At 42.3% G+C, this 19427-nt stretch overlaps 1 protein-coding gene across 2 annotated transcripts in view; it reads left to right on the forward strand.

Moving 5' to 3' along the window:
* Positions 1 to 19427, forward strand: part of Slc25a12 (solute carrier family 25 member 12) — an 80561-nt gene that overhangs the window by 38942 nt on the left and 22192 nt on the right. For both annotated transcript variants that reach the window (XM_038338149.2, XM_038338150.1), the window contains 5 exons: positions 3002 to 3141; positions 8110 to 8256; positions 10560 to 10698; positions 11296 to 11389; positions 13158 to 13242. In XM_038338149.2, the coding sequence (XP_038194077.1) occupies positions 3002 to 3141; positions 8110 to 8256; positions 10560 to 10698; positions 11296 to 11389; positions 13158 to 13242 (605 nt within the window). The remainder of the gene's footprint in view (positions 1 to 3001; positions 3142 to 8109; positions 8257 to 10559; positions 10699 to 11295; positions 11390 to 13157; positions 13243 to 19427) is intronic.

Genomic DNA, 19427 nt, shown 5'->3' on the forward strand with positions numbered 1-19427 from the left:
AAGTGGAAAATGTCCAAATACTACTTGTAGAAAACACCACTTCTATATTTGAGAGCTGGCTATGACTAATTTAGACGACTATTTTAATTGCTTGAACGGCAGTCTAAGATTTCAGAGATTGCTAGGATATTAGTAAGAGAGTTTACCACTAAAGCCTTTATTCTAGGGCTGGGGCGTGGCTCCGCGGTAGACTGCTTGCTCAGCATTGGCAGGGCATAGGTTCAATCGTTAGCACCATTTTAACAATTTGTTTTTTAACTATCAAGTTTTTTTTCCTAATATGTTGTGTAAATTTAGTGTATAAGCCCGGTATGGTAGCTCATGCCTATAACGCCAGTCTTCAGAAGCAGGAGGATTGCCAAGAGTTCAAGGCCATACTGGGTGACAGTATGAAACACTGTTTCAAATAAAAAAACCAAGCCAAAAGGAAACTCCATCAGGCACAGTAGTGTAGGCCTGTAATTCCAGCCACAAGGAGGCTGAGACAGGAGGATTGTAAATTCAAGGCCCGCTTAGGCTTCAGAGTGAGTTCAGGCTCAGTCTAGGCAATGACACCCTGTCTCAAAATAAAAAATTAAAAAGAATTGGGGTGAGGAGTAGAGATCACTAGCAGGATACTTGCCTCGAATGCTTAAGGCCCCACTATGACAAATCAATGCATAAATAAAGACAATTAAGTTATTTTGGTGATGTCAGGAAAAAAAATAGAAATGACTATATTTTTTGGTCTGTTGTTTGAAGGCTTTTGAGTCTTTGACTTTACTTAAGGCTTTTTCACACTTAAGATAATTTCTAAACCATATAAAAGGGATTCAGTTTTATCTATCGATACATAAAAATTATGCCTATATCTTTCCTTGTCTTTTGTTTTAGAGATATTGCCACGCTAAGCAGACTCAGACCTGCTATGTAACAGTGTGTACATTTCATATTAAATAATTGAATATTGTGAATTACAACCTAAAAACGGAAGTTACCATGAAATAACTTATTTTCTTTAGCAATCTTAGTATTGCTTTCATATATGCAATGACATGTTATCCTATTCTGCATTCTATTATGCTTTTCATCTTTTAGTTTAAACACTTTTTTTGTTAGGCTTTTTTTTTTGAGATAGGGTCTCTCATGTAGCTCTGACTGGCCTGGTATTCTTTATGTAAACCAGGCTGGCCTCCAATTCACAGAGATCCTCCTGCCTCTGCTTCCTGAATGCTGAGATTAAAGACGGTCACTACCTTGTCTGGTTTGTTAGACTTCTAAACTAAGTAAAGTTAGTTAATTTGGGAATATAATGACTTAGTTGTATTAGATGGATCCTAAAAAAACATTTTTACTAGTATTCCATATTTTAAACTTTTTACAATTTTGTTTTAATTATTTTATAAGCTTTAGCATATTCTTCAACTTGAAATTTCATTTACATCCTCCCCCCCCCCCCCCGCACCCCTTGAGGTAGAGGATTCTGGGGATTGGATCCATGATCTCATGCATGATGGGCAAACGCTCTACACAAGCTACATCCCCAGGGTCTTGTTTTAAGGATGACCTTCCCCATTGATTTAAACAAGCATCTCATGAATTGATACTGTAGTCTTTTCAGAATAAAAGCCCCATGCAGTGTTTAGTTTATGTTTAAGGTGGACATACTTGACATGGCTTGAAAACTCTGAGATCTTGTTGCCACTTGCCAAGAAATCCTGCATCCATTTGAGAGAGAAGATGAGAATCCCATCTCCCCAGTGACATCCAATGCCTCCTTTTGACTTCGCCACATCCTGTAGACTAGAGCTGTTACCTTGAGTTCAGACTGCTAGGAGAGTTCAAGTTCAGATTCTGCCCAAGTGCAATGCTTTCATTAAGAAAAAGGAGCATAAGACAAAGGGAATCCATTAGACCCTCGCCAGTTCCGAGATGGGTGTTGTAGTCAAAGACTGTCGATATCAGAGAAAACAACACAGTTAGAGGTGATTATAAACCACTAAACCTATGCTTATTAATTCTTTAGGATAATTGATAGCTATTGATGGCAGAACCCTTTCACTAATAAAATTGGCTTAAATTGGGAAATAATTTGGTTCTTAAGATATTACTAAAAAAAGGCTCCTGCTCGCTTAACTCTGCTAATGATTTTTGTTTTTTTGGCATGAGCTTCTGAATTCGTCTACCCAGTCTATGCCTGTTAAAGTAGCAGTCATTTGTGAACCAATTTTTGTAATAAATGTAAGACTGTAAAAAAAGTGAATGATCTTGCTGGTGCATGAAGACAAGCAACAGAGATCTGGTTGTATCATACAGCGCGACCGGTACCTCCCGAAAAGTTAGCGTCCCGTGTATGGTTCTTCATTGACAAGCAGATCGCTAATTTCACTTATCTTAAAATATTTTAATAGTTCAGGCTAATAATCATAAATTTTAGGGGGTTTCGAGGCTTTGTGGCAAGACCCTATTTTTGACACTATTAGTTTTAATAAGGTGCTTTACTGCTGAGCTAATGGTATGCTGTTGGTAGTATTTCTTATAGCTATCTTCAATAGTCATATTCAGGCTAGTGTGAATGTAATAATCATGCCTCAATCAAACCATACTTAGTATGACAAATATTGCATTATACTGTAATTTAGGTATTCACACTTCTGATAAAAGGCTTAATTCGACTCCTCGAGGAACCAGGAAAATGCTATTGATTTTAGGCTGGAATGTAAAGTAGCAGTTATTTATATTGCAAGATAGAAATCGCTTCCTAATTAAAATTAAATCTAGAGAAATTAAGAATCTCATGGCCTCAAATGTAACAGTACACAGTCTTAAGTGAAAAATTATATTTGTATCAGTTGCGTTCCTGCATGGGTTTTTGGGCACAAAGAGATTTGCGGTTCCTCTTGGTAGAAGCAGTCGGTCTTGGCTTTTTAAACTTTCCCTAATTCTTCTCTGTAGGAGCATTGCAGTGGATCGGATGATTCGGTGCAGTGTGGCTGATGCGTCTTTCTTTTCCCTTTTTAAGAAAATGTCAAGGAGATTTTTGGACAGACTATTATCCACCATCACATCCCTTTTAATTGGGACTGCGAATTCATCCGACTGCATTTTGGGCACAATCGCAAGAAGCACCTGAACTATGTGGAATTCACTCAGTTTCTGCAGGTAAGCACCCCTGCTGGACACTTGTATCGTCTAACACAGGGACAGAGGAAGTCCCCATCTCACCCCGTTCTTCATTTCCCGCTCACTGAAGCAAGGTCTTGCAGTCATTGTTTTCCCAGTGTGTACTTCTGTTTATTTAAATACTCACCTTATATTATCCCTACTTAATTTTTCTACTTTCAGCTGTGTTTGATTGAATTCTAACTACATGAGATTAGTTCTCTTACCTCTCACTGCCAAGCATAAACTTGGACATATTCCACCTGCTTTCTTCCCTCCCTCCCTCCCTTCCTTCCTTCCTTTCTTCCTTCCTCCTTCTCTTCCTCCCTCCTCTGTGTAACCCTGGCTGTCAGGGAACTTGCCCTGTAGACCAGGCTGGCTTTGAACTCACAGTGATCCCCCTGCCTCCATACTCATCCTTTCTATAGTTCTGTCACAAGTCTATTTAGATCAATAGTCATTGGAATTACTGTAATCTCATAAATAGAGCCCTCCGTGCCCGAGTAAAGGAAAATGAAGACTTTTCTCGTATGGGAAACGCTCTTTCTTAATCCATCATTAAACTTAAGTGCTTTGATGGGATGTTGACTTTTAAAGCATTTCTTGCTTGCTTTCTGCCTTGTGGTGTTGACGCTAAGAAGCCCAGTGCCGTTCTCATTTCTGATTTCTCTTGTACTCTGGAGGGTTTTAGGGTTCCCTCTCCCTGCCCTCCCCACCCCATCTCATTACCAGTTTATCACCTGGTTGTTTTCAGGTTTTAATCTCTTCTTATTCAAGAAACTGAAACCAGGGCATGCACATTGCAGTCTCAAAGAAACTTTGTTCTGGGGCAAAGCGATAGGACAGAGGATGATAAATAGAAGTACGGGAAAGCCGCCGCGGCTCCAAGAGTGGGAGAATGCTCACAGGCCGCAGGCTATTGCCCGAGGCTTTGTTTACGGGGTCTAAGGCAAAGAGGGACTTGCTACTAAGGAGCATAATATGGGCAGTTCTCTGTTTCGATTGACAAATTTGATTTACAAATCTTTACTGCCTGTATTTATTCCCACAATGTGACCAATTTTCATCCTATGAATACCCAAGTATAACTAGGTGTGAGATGGGAAATAGCAGGGCCAGCCAGATAGCTCGATGGGTAAAGGCACTAGCCACCAAATCTGATGAGCTGAGTTCAATCCCTAGGACCCACATGACAGAAGGAGAGAACCAACTATCATAAATTGTCCTCTGACACCCACATGCATGCTTTGGTGTGTCTCCCCCCCCCCCTTTTATAAAGTAATACCTTTTTAATTGAAAAAGAATTAAAGATGGCAAATGGATGTTTTTCCTTAAAAGCTCACTTAGAGGACATGATTTGCCTTGTTGCCCATACCACCAAAACAAGTTCGTGCTGGGTTGGCTACCCCTACCCTCCTACAGAATATAACTGCGAATGCATTTGAATAGAAACTATCCATATTTAATTGCTGACAGGGAAGAGAAACTTTCCTATTATTTGGAGGAGGGTGCATGTACAACTTGATACAGGTTACCTGCAGGTTGCTAGGTGCATTGTTAGGAAAAGTTATGCATGGCCCATACCAAGTGGAGCCATTCCCCATGCTGGTCTGCCTTGCCTTGTTGATGACATTTATTGATATATTTACTTTTAATCATTTTGCTGGGCATTTGGTAGGATCTCATAAGAAAACTTCCATTCTCAATTTTCCTCTTCTTTCCTCTGAGGCTGGGTCAGACTGCAGACTGTGCTTCCCTCTTCCCAGCATTCTCATTGCCCCGCCTCTACTTCCTGCCTGGCTACTGGCCAATTAGCATTTTATTTAAAATGCAAGTGACAGGATAAAAGACCATTGTTCCACAGCACTCCTCCTCCCCCTTTTCTTTTTGTTTTTTTTTTGAGACAGGGTTTCTCTGTAGCTTTTGGAACCTGTCCTGGAACTAGTTCTTGTAGACCAGGCTGGTCTCGAACTCACAGAGATTCACCTGTCTCTGCTTCCCGAGTGCTGAGATTAAAGGCATGCGCCAGCACTGCCCAGCATTATTTACTAATTTTTTTAATTTTATTTATTTATTTATTATGTATACAACATTCCTTCCATGTATGCTTGCATGCCAGAAGAGGGCACCAGATCTCATTATAGATGGCTGTGAGCCACCATGTGGTTGCTGGGAATTGAACTCAGGACCTCTGGAAGAACAGTCAGTGCTCTTAACCTCTGAGCCATCTCTCCAGCCCTATTTACTAATTCTTATAACTTACATTATCCCATAATTTTTGTCTGTGTTAGCAATGTGACTTGGTAACTTTTTCAGCACGGCAGTCACATCTTGCTTCCTCTTAGGCTGGGTCATGACTGCAGACTGTATATTGGTGTTTTGCCTACATGTATATCCATGTCAGGTCACCTAGAACTGGAGTTACAGACTGTTGTGAGCCACCATTTATGTGCTGGGAATTGAACCCGGATCTTCTGGAAGAGCAGTCAGTGCTCATAACCTCCAAGTTATCTCTCCAGTCCAGAAACCAAGTCTCTTATTCAGTTTCTGGGTAGTCAAGGATTACGTTGAACTTCTCATCCTTCAATATCCAACCTCTGGAGTGCTGGAATTAGAGGTGTTGGTATAGATTTTTTTTAAGATTTATTTATTTATTATGTATACAACATTCTGCTTCCATGTATGCCCGCACGCCAGAGGAGGGCACCAGATCTCATTATAGATAGTTGTGAGCCACCATGCGGTTGCTGGGAATTGAACTCAGGACCTCTGGAAGAGCAGCCAGTGCTCTTAACCACTGAGCTATTTCTCCAGCCCTGGTATAGATTTTGTACTTCTAGCAGGATCCCAGGCTTTATTTGATTCTCATATCACCTGCAGAGCTGTCTGGAGTTCTTGACCCCTTGAAAGATTTAGAAGGTTTGATATACTCGTCTTTAGCTCACCACCTTGCTAAGAATTTTCAAATTTTTATCGTGAAATCTTATGTACGTACAGAAAACTATATAAAACAAATATATAGCATAATGAACTATGAAACAAATACTTGCTAATTTTAGTGACTTTAATTACCATTGAGATACCAAATTCATGGAAAAATAAATTAAAATCAGATGTTGTACTCACAGGCAGTGGTGGTGCAAACCTTTAATGCCAGCACTTGGGAGGCAGAAGCAGGCAGATCTCTGAATGAGTTCAAGGCCAGCCTGGTCTACGGAGTGAGTTCTAGGACAGTCAGGGCTACAGAGAGAAACCCAGCCTCAGGAGAAAACAAAACAAAACAAAAAAACAAGCAAAACAGATGTTGTGGAGCATGCCCATAATCCAAGTACTTGAGAGGTGTAGATGAAGACTCAGGAGTTCAAGGCCAGCTTTGACTACACAGAGAGTTCATAGCCAACCTGGGTTACATTAATTTAAGTCTATGTTTTTGGTTTTTTAAAAAAGATATATGTAACCTGAGGGCTGGCTTGTTGGGGTTTATGTCCTGCCCAGTTCCCATAGCCAGTAAGCCCCCAAAGAAAACCACACAGAGGTCAATATAAGTTATAAACTGATTGGCCCATTGGCTTCTTATTAACTCTTGTAACTTGTAACCCATTATTCTTATTTATGTTACCACATGGCTCAGTACCTTTTTCAGTGGGACAGGTTACATTCTGCTTCCTCAGTGTTTAGATAGGACTGCAGGAAGAGCTTCCTCTTTCCCAGAATACCCCTGTTCTCATTGCCCCACCTCTACTTCCTGTCTGGTTGTCCTGCCTATACTTCCTGCCTGGCTACTGGCCAATCAGCGTTTATTTAAAACATAATTGACAGAATACAGAATTGTCTTGTACCAGATATATACACACACACACATGTAAAAAATAAATAAAAAGGGTGAGACTTCAATAAAATATTTCATCTCTCTGTCTATATATCCATCCATCCATCCATCCATCCATCCATCCATCTGTCCATCCATTCATTTGTGGGTTCAGGACATGAAAATGGGGCCTCATGTATGACAGGTAAACTTTCAATCAGTGAGTCTCCCAGACTCCCAAAGAATTTTAAATATCAAGAAGAGGTAAGACAGAGCTTTGGTGAATGAATGGTAATGATAATACCTAATCTTACCTTTGGATGATATTTAAATATGATGGCAGTTTCCAGCTGCATGGAGCATGAACATGGCATCTGCATACATGTCATGTGTTGTGCCAGCACATCCATGTGGATTACATCATGGGTGCCCAAGACAGAAATGCTCTGGCTTTAATTTTTCCAGCATATCCTGGGGTACATTTTACTGTTTTTATTGAAATATCAATATTGGTTTTACAGTAGTTCAAAACATCAGAGAGTTTCTGGATTATTTTACAGTTTGAGAGAGACTGTGCCCCAGTCTGACAGAGTGATAATAAGCACAGCTTGTCCGGTTTCCTGTCTCTAACTTCCGTTTCAGAATTAGGAAGTATTGCATTTGCCATTTGGTGGAGTTTCACACTGAGTTCTTTTTTTTTTTTTTTTTTTTAATCATTTGAAAAAACCTGGTGTCTGACGCAGAGAGGAGAGAGACTGGCTCTGATTGCAACATTTAAGAGTGAGAAACTGAAAATGAATGTCAACTCTTGATTCAGGGAGTTCTCATGGATGGCAGGAAAGTAAATCATTGTGTATTATAGCAGCTGGGAGAAAGCCTGAAACCGCGGTGTGCTTTGTTTCCAGAGATGGAAACTTTCCAAGTAAAACCCAAAAGTCTCCCCCCTTCCCCCACAACACTTTGGTTCCTGCCAGCTCCGTTCCATTTTCTTCCCCCAAGGAATACCAGGTATCGCCTCTGTCAGAAAGCCCCCTAAAACAGTTCAGAAGCTTGGTTGTGACGGACATGCTGGGGAAGGCCGTCTGTCCTTCCTTTCTTTGCAGAATGTGTGCTTGGGATATGTTCCAACCATTTTAATGCTGTTTCTCTTTTCTCTGCAGGAACTGCAGTTGGAACATGCAAGACAAGCCTTTGCACTCAAAGACAAGAGCAAGAGTGGCGTGATCTCAGGTCTGGATTTCAGTGACGTCATGGTCACCATTCGGTCCCACATGCTTACTCCTTTTGTGGAGGAGAATTTAGTTTCAGTAAGTAAGAAGACAGGCTTTCATTCCCATTTCATGAACTGCTTTGAACCTCGGGTTCTACCTCCTTATGTCCACATGGGTCTTAACTAACCAGGCTTTATGTTTAGGTCATAGAAGTTTAAAAAGAGAGAGAGAGAGAGAGAGAGAGAGAGAGAGAGAGAGAGAGAGAGAGAGAGAGAGAGTGTGTATACTAAGATGAGTTGTCTTTTCTCAGTTTCTAACTTCATCCAGAGCTACCATCTTGCTCTCACGTATTTCCAAACTGTTGATTTCCGTTTACAGTGTCCAGTCCAAGGGGCATGAGAGTTTGTAGACAAGAAACCGTGATTGCTGTATTTCAGTGCATCCGTGCCTTCATCTTGGCTTCTGTCACCTCCCACCTCAAGCTCCGGCAGCCTAGTTAGGACGCTCCTTCCTCTGTGTGCTGGAGGGATGGTCACTGGCTTATGTCAGAAGGCCTGGAGGAAGCATGGAGCCACCAGCCTCTGGAGACATTGCTCTCTGCCCCTTCACCTGTGCATTCCGAGTGTGTGTCCCAGACACAGGTCTTTTGTTCTGTCAAAGTGGGGACCTACAGCCAATTCATGCCACTCACTTCCTTACGCAGGGTGAAACTCTCCTCACTCACGTGTTTCTTTGTACACGCTGTGTTGTGTGGATGTTTTTGATTACTGCTTGTTTGGGATGGAGGGAAGCCAATGGGTCCTGCTGTTGTTTCAGCTGAAGATCATTATCCCCGACTTAGACTGGGGTAGAAAGATCAACTTCTGGTCTTTCTCCTCAGTGAATTTGAACGTGGAGCCTGTCACTCTCCCCTCCTCATGTCACCTCCCTGACAACCCACCCCCTTTTGGACCTTCACCTCATACCACAACCAAAGATGAAAGGAAGGGCCCAGAAGGAATCGGGGAGGGAAGGAGAGAAGAAAGGAAGAAAATCCAGAAGGAAGCATTCGCTCAGCATCAAAATACAAAATCCATTTTGTATTTTCCAACTTGGTTACGTGGCTGTTGCCTCAGTTTATTAAAATATGGTCACAACCCTCAGAGGAAAATATTAAGGAATCTGAATCCTGCATTTGGTATCCAGAGTGACATTATTAAAAATAAAATCTATGCGGGGGCGGGCAGAGACATTTGCCCGTTGTTGCCTATACGTATAAGGTGGAGGATTTAAATGTCAAAGAGAAACCAGAGTATCACACTGCTTGTGATCGACTTTTCTGACTGGGGTTGTGACCTTGATGTTTCCATCAGTATTTCTGTGAGTTTTAAATACTGACAATTTTCCAGCCCCTCCGCCTTGTTTCTGTTTGTTTGTTTGTTTGTTTTGAGACAGGGTTTCTCTGTAGCTTTGGAGCCTGTCCTGGAACTAGCTGTTGTGGACTAGGCTGGTCTTGCTTGAACTCACAGAGATCCATCCACCTGCCTCCCAGTGCTGGGATTAAAGGCATGCGCCACCACCCGGCCCCCTTCTACCTTGTAACTTTGAAGTTAGACTTTTAGAAACTGAACAAACAAACCAAGAAGCAAAACAACACAAATTCCTTCTCTTTTGAGGCTATACCTAAATGGTGGGCAAAGGGAGAAGTTTCTCTGTCTCCAGAGATAATGAAGGCCATTGCCACATTGGTGGCTCACAACCATCTGTAACTCCAGTTCCAGGAATCTGGACGCCCTCCTTTGGTTTTCTCTGGCACAAGGCACACATGTGGTTTATCACACACATGTAGTCAAAATACCAGTATACATAGAATATAATAATAAATTTTAAATGGTCTTAAAATTTAAGGTGCTAAGACTGGAGGGGTGAATTAGTGGTAGTGTCCATAGTAAGTTTAGAGGAGGCCTTGGCTTCAATCTACAGCATGAAAAAAAAAAAGTTGTGTTTTGTGAATGTACACGGGAAAAGTAAATATTTTAGGAAATATTCCTCATATTATCCATTGATATTTTTCCAGGACTAGCAGGCATTGCATAGTTGAGGGTCTAAAAAAAAATCCTGTTTAAATAGCCGGGTTTTGATCTGCAGTAATTATATTTGTTGTTTCTGACCTTAGTGGTGGACGAACCATGAACTCCAACTTCCAGATGTTGCTTTCTTCTTTAAAATCTGAATTGCATAGGCTTCCCTGAGGGTGCAAAGTGCACTGTGTCTTAGTCAGGTATTTATAAGCTGCTAGTTAATTGTTTTAATGACGGAGACTCCTTCGGGTCCACTTTGAGAGAAAGAATAAATGCAGAGTCCAAACCACCACGTTTCTTACTTTTGAGTTTTAAATGTTTCGTGTTACCATTTCCTAGGCTGCTGGAGGAGGCACTTCACATCAAGTTAGTTTCTCCTACTTCAATGCGTTTAACTCCTTACTCAACAACATGGAGCTTGTTCGTAAGATCTACAGCACTTTAGCAGGCACGAGGAAAGATATCGAAGTCACAAAGGGTAAGATTTAAAAACTGACTGCAATCTTTGAATCTGTGCTTTTCATCAGATAGACATGGGGTCGGTCTAAGTCTGCCCCAGAACAGCCGGAAAGTCAGTCGCCACACACGTGTGCGTTTCACGCGCGCTCGTGCTTCACGCGGGCCTCGAACCCCAGGTGCCCTTAATGAGACGCTGAGGCTGGAATGCTAAAGTGCCTTTGACAGTTTTGAAAAGAGCCTTGGCCCGACCTGTCAAACAGGTCAGTGGCAGTGTGGCAGCAGCTTGTTTGTACTGGGAGCGAGGTGCCACCGAGAGGAGGACGCCCACTCTCCAGGGACGAGTGGCGACAGGATGTTTTGGGAGACCTGAGAACAGCCACCTTTATCCTGTGACTCTGGAGAGCAGAGTGAACAAGCAAGAGACGTGAGAACTAGAACCTCATGGTTTCGTCATCGAAGCTGGTTTATCTGTTCTGCAACGGTTTTCAGGAATGCAGTTATAAGCAGAACTTGTATTTAAATTCAGTTTTAGATGTTTAGAAAAGTGCAAAAATTCTTTTGTTTCCTGTTTCTGTTAGGCTCTTGGGCTACTAACCTTTGTTTCTTTCTCTTCCAGAGGAATTTGCCCAGAGCGCCATACGCTATGGACAAGTTACTCCACTAGAAATTGATATCCTGTACCAGCTTGCAGACCTATATAACGCTTCCGGGTAAATCGCCCTGTGATGCGTGGTGTTCAGGAAGCGGGGGGGGGGGGGGGGGGGGGGGGGAGCGTTTTAGATTTGACATATACCTTTCCTTTTACCAGCGGTCTTTTCAGCGAATAGATTCTCAGCAAGAGAAATAGAAGGAGAGAGAAGACAGAGGGTTCGGAAGGGAGAGGGATGCAGAGAGAGGGGTAGGGGGAGGAGGAGGGAGGAAGGAAGGGTGGGGGAGCAAGGGGGCAGAAGCAAAGAGAGAATGGGTTGAAGCAAAGAGCCAAGAAGAATGGAGAAGTAAAAGAAGAGGTTAGGGGTGAGGGGAAGAGGGAGAAGGAAGAAAAATGAGTAGGCTAGGGAGTTAGAGAGAGGGTTTAATGTAGCCTTTCTCAAAGTGTTCTGAATTTAAAGAGGTTTGCAGGAATTTGCTTAAGTCTGTAAATTCATGGAAATCGGCTGAGTACATGGAAGAATGTTGTATTGAGGAATGGTGTTTCCTTTTTGATTGCCACAAACACTCATCTTCTGAAGAGTGTGTACCCAGTTTGTGTTGGAGAGTATTATTTTCTTAAGATGTGCCTCGTTCATCATCACGCTTCCCCCCAGAGGCAAGCTCAGATGTTCGTGCTTTTGTTTTTTTTTTATAAGTTAAAACCAGAAACGTGCGTAGAGGGCATTTAACATGCAAAGACGCGCAAATCCACGAAAAGCCTTCATCTACAAAGACCCAATCAATGGACAGGGTTAAAGCAGTGTACGATCTGTTATTGTTTTTCTCAGGCACCTTTGGTAGTTCATTCAGTAATAATATCAGAAATACTAGGCCTGAGGAGATGGCTCTGCAGTTAAGGACAGATTTGATCCCAGTATCCACTGGGTGGTGCATCCCTGCCTGTAACTCCAGCTCCAGGGGATCCAAAACTCTCTGGCTCCAAAGGGCATTTGCACTCACATGCATATACCCTCAAATATACAGACACGTGCAAATATACATAGTTAGAAATAAATTTTGAGAAATCTGGAGACTGCGGAAGTTGGCTATGCGTATGTATATAGCCTTCTTGTCGTATGGTGCATTGCCGGACGGGATGTGATGCATAGTCGTTCAACTGCTTTGTGCACGAGCAGGGTTTGGTGATTGACATAAACTACCAGGGCATGTCTCAGCCTTCTAAAATTTACACTTTTAGGTACATATTTTGAGCCTCCTTCTTGTAAATGAATGTTTTTTAAAAGTCCTTAAAACTACATCTGCATCTGAAGTGACTATTTTTTTTTTTAAGCTGGTTCTCAGAATGTGCTTATTTTAAATCAGTTTTGGCACCCACAGTGCTGCATTCATATGATTCAAAACTCAAGGGCTTTGAAGAAGAACGGTGTAAAAGAAGGCTCCTTCCACCCTGTGCCTTCTCTTGAAGGCGGCCAACCATATTTACCCTTCTTGCTTCTAACCTTCCTTCTGGGACACTGGGGTCTTCTGCATTCTGGAGAGGGTCTGTGGACCTTGGCTTCAGTGTGAATTTTTTGTTCACTGTTGGTGTTCATCACTGGGGTCTCATTAGATGTGTTCCCTCCTCAGTGACCTAGAGGCTTTTGATTTTGTTGTAAATAAGATCCGAAGGCTTATTCTTTTTTTTCCTCACTAAAATGGTCATTGAAGGTGAATAAGAAAATGGCCCCTTTAAATGCTAGCTTTTTAGGGATTGGAGGAGAAAGATGTGTTCCATGGGAGGGGTCTTTCAATATTTAATGATTCTCTTTGCCACTTTTCTCCCTTAAGGCGCTTGACTATGGCAGACATCGAGCGAATAGCTCCGCTGGCTGAGGGGGCCTTGCCTTACAACCTGGCGGAACTTCAGAGACAGGTATGAGTATCCTGCACTATGCGGACCATCAACAGCGCCGATGTGGGTGAGGGTCACCAGCCTGACGATGTCAATCGACATGAATATTAACAACTTGAGAGCTCCTAGCTCAGAGGTTCTGTTGACTGAATTATCACCCACGCCTGCAAAAGATATTTTGACGTGAAGACCAGTTTTTGAGTTTCATTCTTCTAACTTATTAAGATAAGGAGTTCAAACAGTTGTGGGTATGACCTCCTTTCCAGTCATTTACCTAATCATCTTTAAAGAGGAGTGTTCAGGCCACTTTGTAAAGCGTATAAATATAAATCTATATATTTAAGCATATATATACATATATGTATGCATATATAACTTTTTTAAGTTTCAAAGCATTTTGCAAACAAACTGTCTCTGCGATTGTGCCTTACAGATTACAAGAGGGAAAAAGGAAATGTATCTAATTAGTGAACCAGAAAGAATTTTTTTCTTTAACGTTAAATATGATAGAAACAGGGCTCGTATCTTGTAATGTTAATATAGCTCTATTTTGTATTTCTAAATGTTCTCAGTAGAAAAAGCCAGACCCATGAGATGGCCTCCAAGACTGAATGGAACCATTTTTTTTTTTTTTAAATGAGCCTTTTTTTTTTTTTTTTAAATGGGATCCTGAACTGCTAAGCAGTCGAGCAAGCTTCAGTTGTAGCGGAGGTTCACGGGCCTGTGGAGACGGAGGTTTAGGGAGCCGTCCTCTTCCTTCTGATGCTCCACTGGTCTGATCCTTGAGGATCCTCTGTTTCTCATTGTTCTTTACGAGGCTATGTGATGTTGGGGGAGATGGGGAAGGAATGTGGGAAACAGAAGGACGGGGACGAGAGAGATAGGAAGGGCGGATTGCCCTTCTCCTCACGTGAGTCCCGGGTGAGCAGCCGGGGTGGGCTTGCTGTTATTCATCCTTGTCAGTTAGGTCAGTGAGAAATCAAAGTACTCAGCCGGGTTTGGTGTCAAGTGCCTGTGACCCAGCACTCAGTAAGTGGAAGCAGAAGGATTTGCTGTGAGTTCAAGGCCAGCTTGAGCTCTCTGGCAAGACCCTGACTCCAAAAAATTGAACAAACAGAAAAGATGTCTTGACTGTGGAAAGCAGAAATACTTCTGCCTGAGGTCCTTAGAACTGCCTTCTGAAACCAGTTAGGATTTCCAGCTCCACCATAACAATAAATCAGAACTTTAGACTCAGCTGAAGCAAAAAGGAGACGGAAGAGTTGGTAGGGTGTCCTCACTTGATATTGTGCCTTGTCAGGCACATGGAAGAGTAGTGTCTGTGATGGACTGCAGTTTAGTTCTTCTGTTTCCCTTCCTCCAAAATTCTTGCTTTCTGGTATCAGTTTCTTTCCTTTCTGTTCCTTTTGGCTTTTTTCAAGACAAGGTTTCCCTGTAGCTTTGGAGCCTGTCCTGGAACTCGCTTTGTAGACCAGGCTGGCCTCGAACTCATACAGATCTGCCTGCCTCTGCCTTCCAAGAGCTGGGATCAAAGGCGTGCACCACCACTTAGTGCTTTTTGTTTTTTAAATAAATAAAATTTTATGACATAAAAACTTAAGACATTGAACTATTTAAAGAGTTCTTACTGAGTTGAACTTTATATTTTACACTATGCACTTGTGAAAATTGCTGTTGAGTTTTGAAAAACTTACTTGTGAAAGATATGGTACAGTGTTACATCTCTATCCTTGCGGTAGGGGTTGGGGGCAACTCAGTGGCTGAGCGCTGTGTAATGTATGTGAGACCTTGATTCAACCATGAATGTCACAAAAATAAATGAATAAACAAGTATGCAAATACTTGTAATTGAGAAATACTTCATTTAACTTCAAGAGCCAGCAGGATAGCTTAGTGGGTGAAGGAGTATATTAGTCAGGGTTCTTTAGAGGAATGAAACAAATTTTATAAATATAAATATCTGGGGGTTTATTAAAGTGGCTTACAGCCCATAGCCCAGCTAGTCCAACAATGGCTGTCTGTCAATGGGAAGTCCGAGAATCCAGTAGTTGTTCAATTAACAAGGCAGGATGTCTGAGCTGATCTTCAGTAGATGCTGGAATCCTGAAGAAGCAGGTTCTAATGCCAGTGAAAAGAATGGACTTGCTGGCAAGGGTGAGGGCAAGCTGGCAGCGGAGCTTTACTCCTCTATGCCCTTTCTATAAGGGGCCACCAGAAGGTGTGGCCCAGATTAAAGGTGGGTCATCCCACTTCAGATGATTTAATTGAGAAAAAAAATCCCATCATCTTGGGTTTTAGTTAATTCTACATGTGGTCAAGTTGGCAACCAGGAATAGGCATCCCAAGAGCTTGCTGGGGAGCTTGATTCCCTGAGTTCTATTCCTGCCTCCACTCTCTAGCCAGTCTGTAAGCTCTAGGTTTAGGAAACCCCTCCTCAAATGATTAGCTGGAGAACAATAGAGGAGAACACCTGATGTCAACCTCTGGCTTCCACGAGACCTCACACAATGGTAACAACTTGAGTAAGGGTCTTAGTTTGGCCCACTGTTGAAGAGACACAGGCCCCTTTATAGTTCTCCTGAGGATAGTCTTTTTTGTTTTGTTTTGTTTTGTTTTGTTTTGTTTGTTTTGTTTTGTTTTGTTTTTTTGAGACAGGGTTTCTCTGTAGCTTTGGAGACTATCCTAGAACTAGCTCTCGTAGACCAGGCTGACCTTGAACTCACAGAGATCCGCCTGCCTCTGCCTCCTGGAGTGCTAAAATTAAAGGCGTGTGCCACCACCGCCTGGCTCTGAGTGTAGTCTTTGCTGACAGTGCATACAGTGTGGGAGATGGCTCAGCAGCTACAAAACCCTCACTGCAGAAGCCTGGCCACCTGAGTTTGGTCCCCAGAAATCACTGAAAGGTAGAAAGACAGAACTGATTTGACAGAGTTGTCCTCTGACTTCCCTGTGTGAGCCAGGGGCATGCGTGCCCCTACACATCTCGCCCACGGTCAGCAACAGTAAATAAAATTTAAAAGGGGATGTCTAAGAATACTTGCAGCAGCATTAAATACTGGAAACACACCAGATACTTGCTGAGGGGAGAAAGGAATACATACATATAGTGCGTAGTGAGAAAATGATTGGGTTTTTTCTGCGTGTGACGGGCCTGTGATGTTGTTCGGGCTAGCCCTTGACTCACGGTCCTCCTGCCTGGAGAGGGGACAAGAGGATCATCAGGGGTTCAAGGCCAGCCTTGGCTACGTAGCAGATTTGAGGTTGGCTTGGGCTACACGCAAAAGTATCTTAGAGTGGGAATGAGGGAGAGAGAGGAGAGAGACTAGAAGTTTCTTTTGTGTTCTGGGGGTTGAACCTACATACCAGTCAAGTACTCTACTTCGAGCTATATTTGAAGCTAAACAATGATCCCCATCTCATCATTACTGGCCTTGAACTCTCTTTTTTTTTTTGGGTTTTTTTTTTTTGGTTTTTTTTGAGACAGGGTTTCCCTGTAGTTTCTAGAGCCTGTCCTGGATCTAGCTCTTGTAAACCAGGCTGGCCTCGAACTCAGGGATCCGCCTGCCTCTGCCTCCCGAGTGCTGGGATTACAGACATGCGCCACCACTGCCCAGCTCTTGAACTCTCTTTGTAGTGGAGGTTGGTCTTGAACTTGGATCCTCCTGCCTCCATCTTCTGGGTGCTGGGGTTACAGCTTGTAACAGCCTGTTCTATGAGCGCTGGGAATTGAACTCAGGGTTCTGTTGTGAGATGTTTTACCATTTTCTCTCTTGGCTTTTCAAGGGGCCCACCAGCCAGCTCCCAAATAAATCACACACAGACACTTATTCTTACTTTGAATGCCAAGTCTTAGCTTAGCTTGTTTCTGGACAGCTTTTCTTAAATTAACCCATCTATCTTTTCCCTCTGGGTTTTTATCTTTATTTCTGTATACCTTTCTTCTTTCTCCGTGGCTTGCTGTGTAGCTGGGTGATTGGTCCCTGATGTCCTTCGTTCTTGGTTCTCCCTCCTCCCGGATTTCTCCCTCTACACTCTCTCCCCGCCAGCCCCGCCTATCCTTGCTCCTGCCTCGCTATTGGCCATTCATCTCTTCATTAGGACCATCAGGTGTTAGATGGGCACAGTAGTAGCACAGCTTCACAGAACTAAACAGATGCAATATAAACAAAAGTCACACACCTGAAAATGATATCCCCCAGCATTGTTCACGTTAGACAGGCATTGCACTGACGGAGCTGTGTCCCCAGCTCCCTAAATGGAAGTTGCGGTTTGAAGAAACTGAGTTAAATAAAAGTTAATAGAAGGCTGCAGAGAAAAAGATGTGCACATTTTTAAGACTTGTAATAGTTTGGAAGTTAAAACCAGGTTGTTCCTATGTGAGAATGGGCAAAGGAGCCTCCTCTTTTCCACTCATGGTGTCCCCGCATTTGCTTTTCAACTGTGTGGGAGAAATGACCTACAGGAACCTTCTTGGGCATATAGCTCTGTGTGTGTGTGTGTATGCACGTGTGTGTGTGGGTGTGCGTGTGTGTGTGTGTGTGCGCGTGACGTGTGTGCGCGTGCTCACGCGTGTGGGAGTGTGTGTTGCACCTATGTGAAATTATAACAAAGCTCTAGGCCATTTGCTCAAAATGAACTGAGTTGCTCTGCTATCAGTGGTCCTCACCCTCCCTAATGCTGTGACTCCTGAGTACAGTTCCTCATGATGTGATGACCCCAATCATAAAATTATTTTTATTGCTACTTTATAATTGTCATTTTGCTACGATTATAAATTGTAATGTAAACATCTGATATGCACTATCCAAAGGGGTCAAGACCCACAGGTTGAGAGCCACTGACTTAGATATTACTGGGTTGATTTAATTTTTATTTCATGAGTACTGTTCCTCAGTCTTAAGGTTTTGTCTCTTTGTGTAGTTTGTAGTCTCATGAACTGTCTTTGATCTTGGGTTTGTGAATCCTCAGAGGAAAACATTACAGTTTACTGATGAGTTCTACAAAGGTGAAACCTGTTCGTAAAAAGGAGGAAATCAGGTTTATATGAAAGCTATTATTGACTTATTAGCCGTTTATCTCATTAAAAAATTTTAGATTGGAAAATACCACAGTCTTAAATGCATCCGAGCTTCCCCATGCTGGGAGGAAAGTATACATACATTGTTTTATAGACAGAAACAAGAAAATATAAAGTCTATATATTTTACCTCTACCTGCTTGGTTCTCTGTACTGTCATGGTTTGGGGTTTCAGTCTTATTTTGTAAGGCTAAAAATATCTGAATTGCATTGGAGGGTTGGGATCGTCATAGGTGGGGCTTGGAGTGCCTGTTTTGTGTTCCCTAGCTGTACCTTGCTCCTCTGACCATACATTCAGCTCATGTAGAACCCAGCCCTGTTGTTCCCGGATACTTGCTGTAAAATTGACTTCAGCTATTCTTGTTCTCCCACACTGGTGGGTGTTATTGGAAGAGGCCTTCTCTCCATTGGGATGGCAACCTACGTAAAGCAGCCTGGTGTAGGCTTGATTCATCAGCTGACACTATCCCGTCCTACATTTAACAAAAACAAAAAACCCAAAACAAACTTTAAGAAAAGGGGCAGGGGATAAAAAGAAAAAAAAAATGGACCTCTCTTCAAATGAAATCTCAAATTCCTGAGGGAGCCAGTTAAGATCACTTAAGAATCTCAACTGTGCTTTGCTTTGAAAAACACTTAATTAGGCTTGTTAAATATCAGCCTCACAGTCGTGATCAGAGCCTTAAGGGGGAGAGTGCCCTTCCCTTTGGCCCGTTTGCTCACGGAAGGTGATCATTTTAGTGCTGAATATTTTCTTTCTCTCTAAATGCTAAAAACTCAGTACATAGTCATTAAGAGGGAAGACAGCTATAGGGACATTCCTTTTATGAATATTTATGATGTGAAATCTATAGCATTAATTACATTAATTTGCATAGATGATTACAAGGGAACCATAAGTTGTAGTGATAACTAAGCCTTAAGAAGAAAAAAGTCTCGGCAACCCCTACTCTCATGTGTTTTCTTACAAATGCTGTTTAATGGGAATGAAGGTGACATTTCTGTCAAAAGGCATTTGGGCGTTTATAGCTTGAGATGTTTTAGCTAAGAGTTAAAGCACAGAATAATCCTTCAGTTTTCATAGGATTTTGCAGGCTTATAAACACTCTTTGAAGAAAGGGAGTTGAAA

The sequence above is a fragment of the Arvicola amphibius genome, chromosome 7 (genome assembly GCF_903992535.2).
Source record: "Arvicola amphibius chromosome 7, mArvAmp1.2, whole genome shotgun sequence".
NCBI classification, from domain to species: Eukaryota; Metazoa; Chordata; class Mammalia; order Rodentia; family Cricetidae; genus Arvicola; species Arvicola amphibius.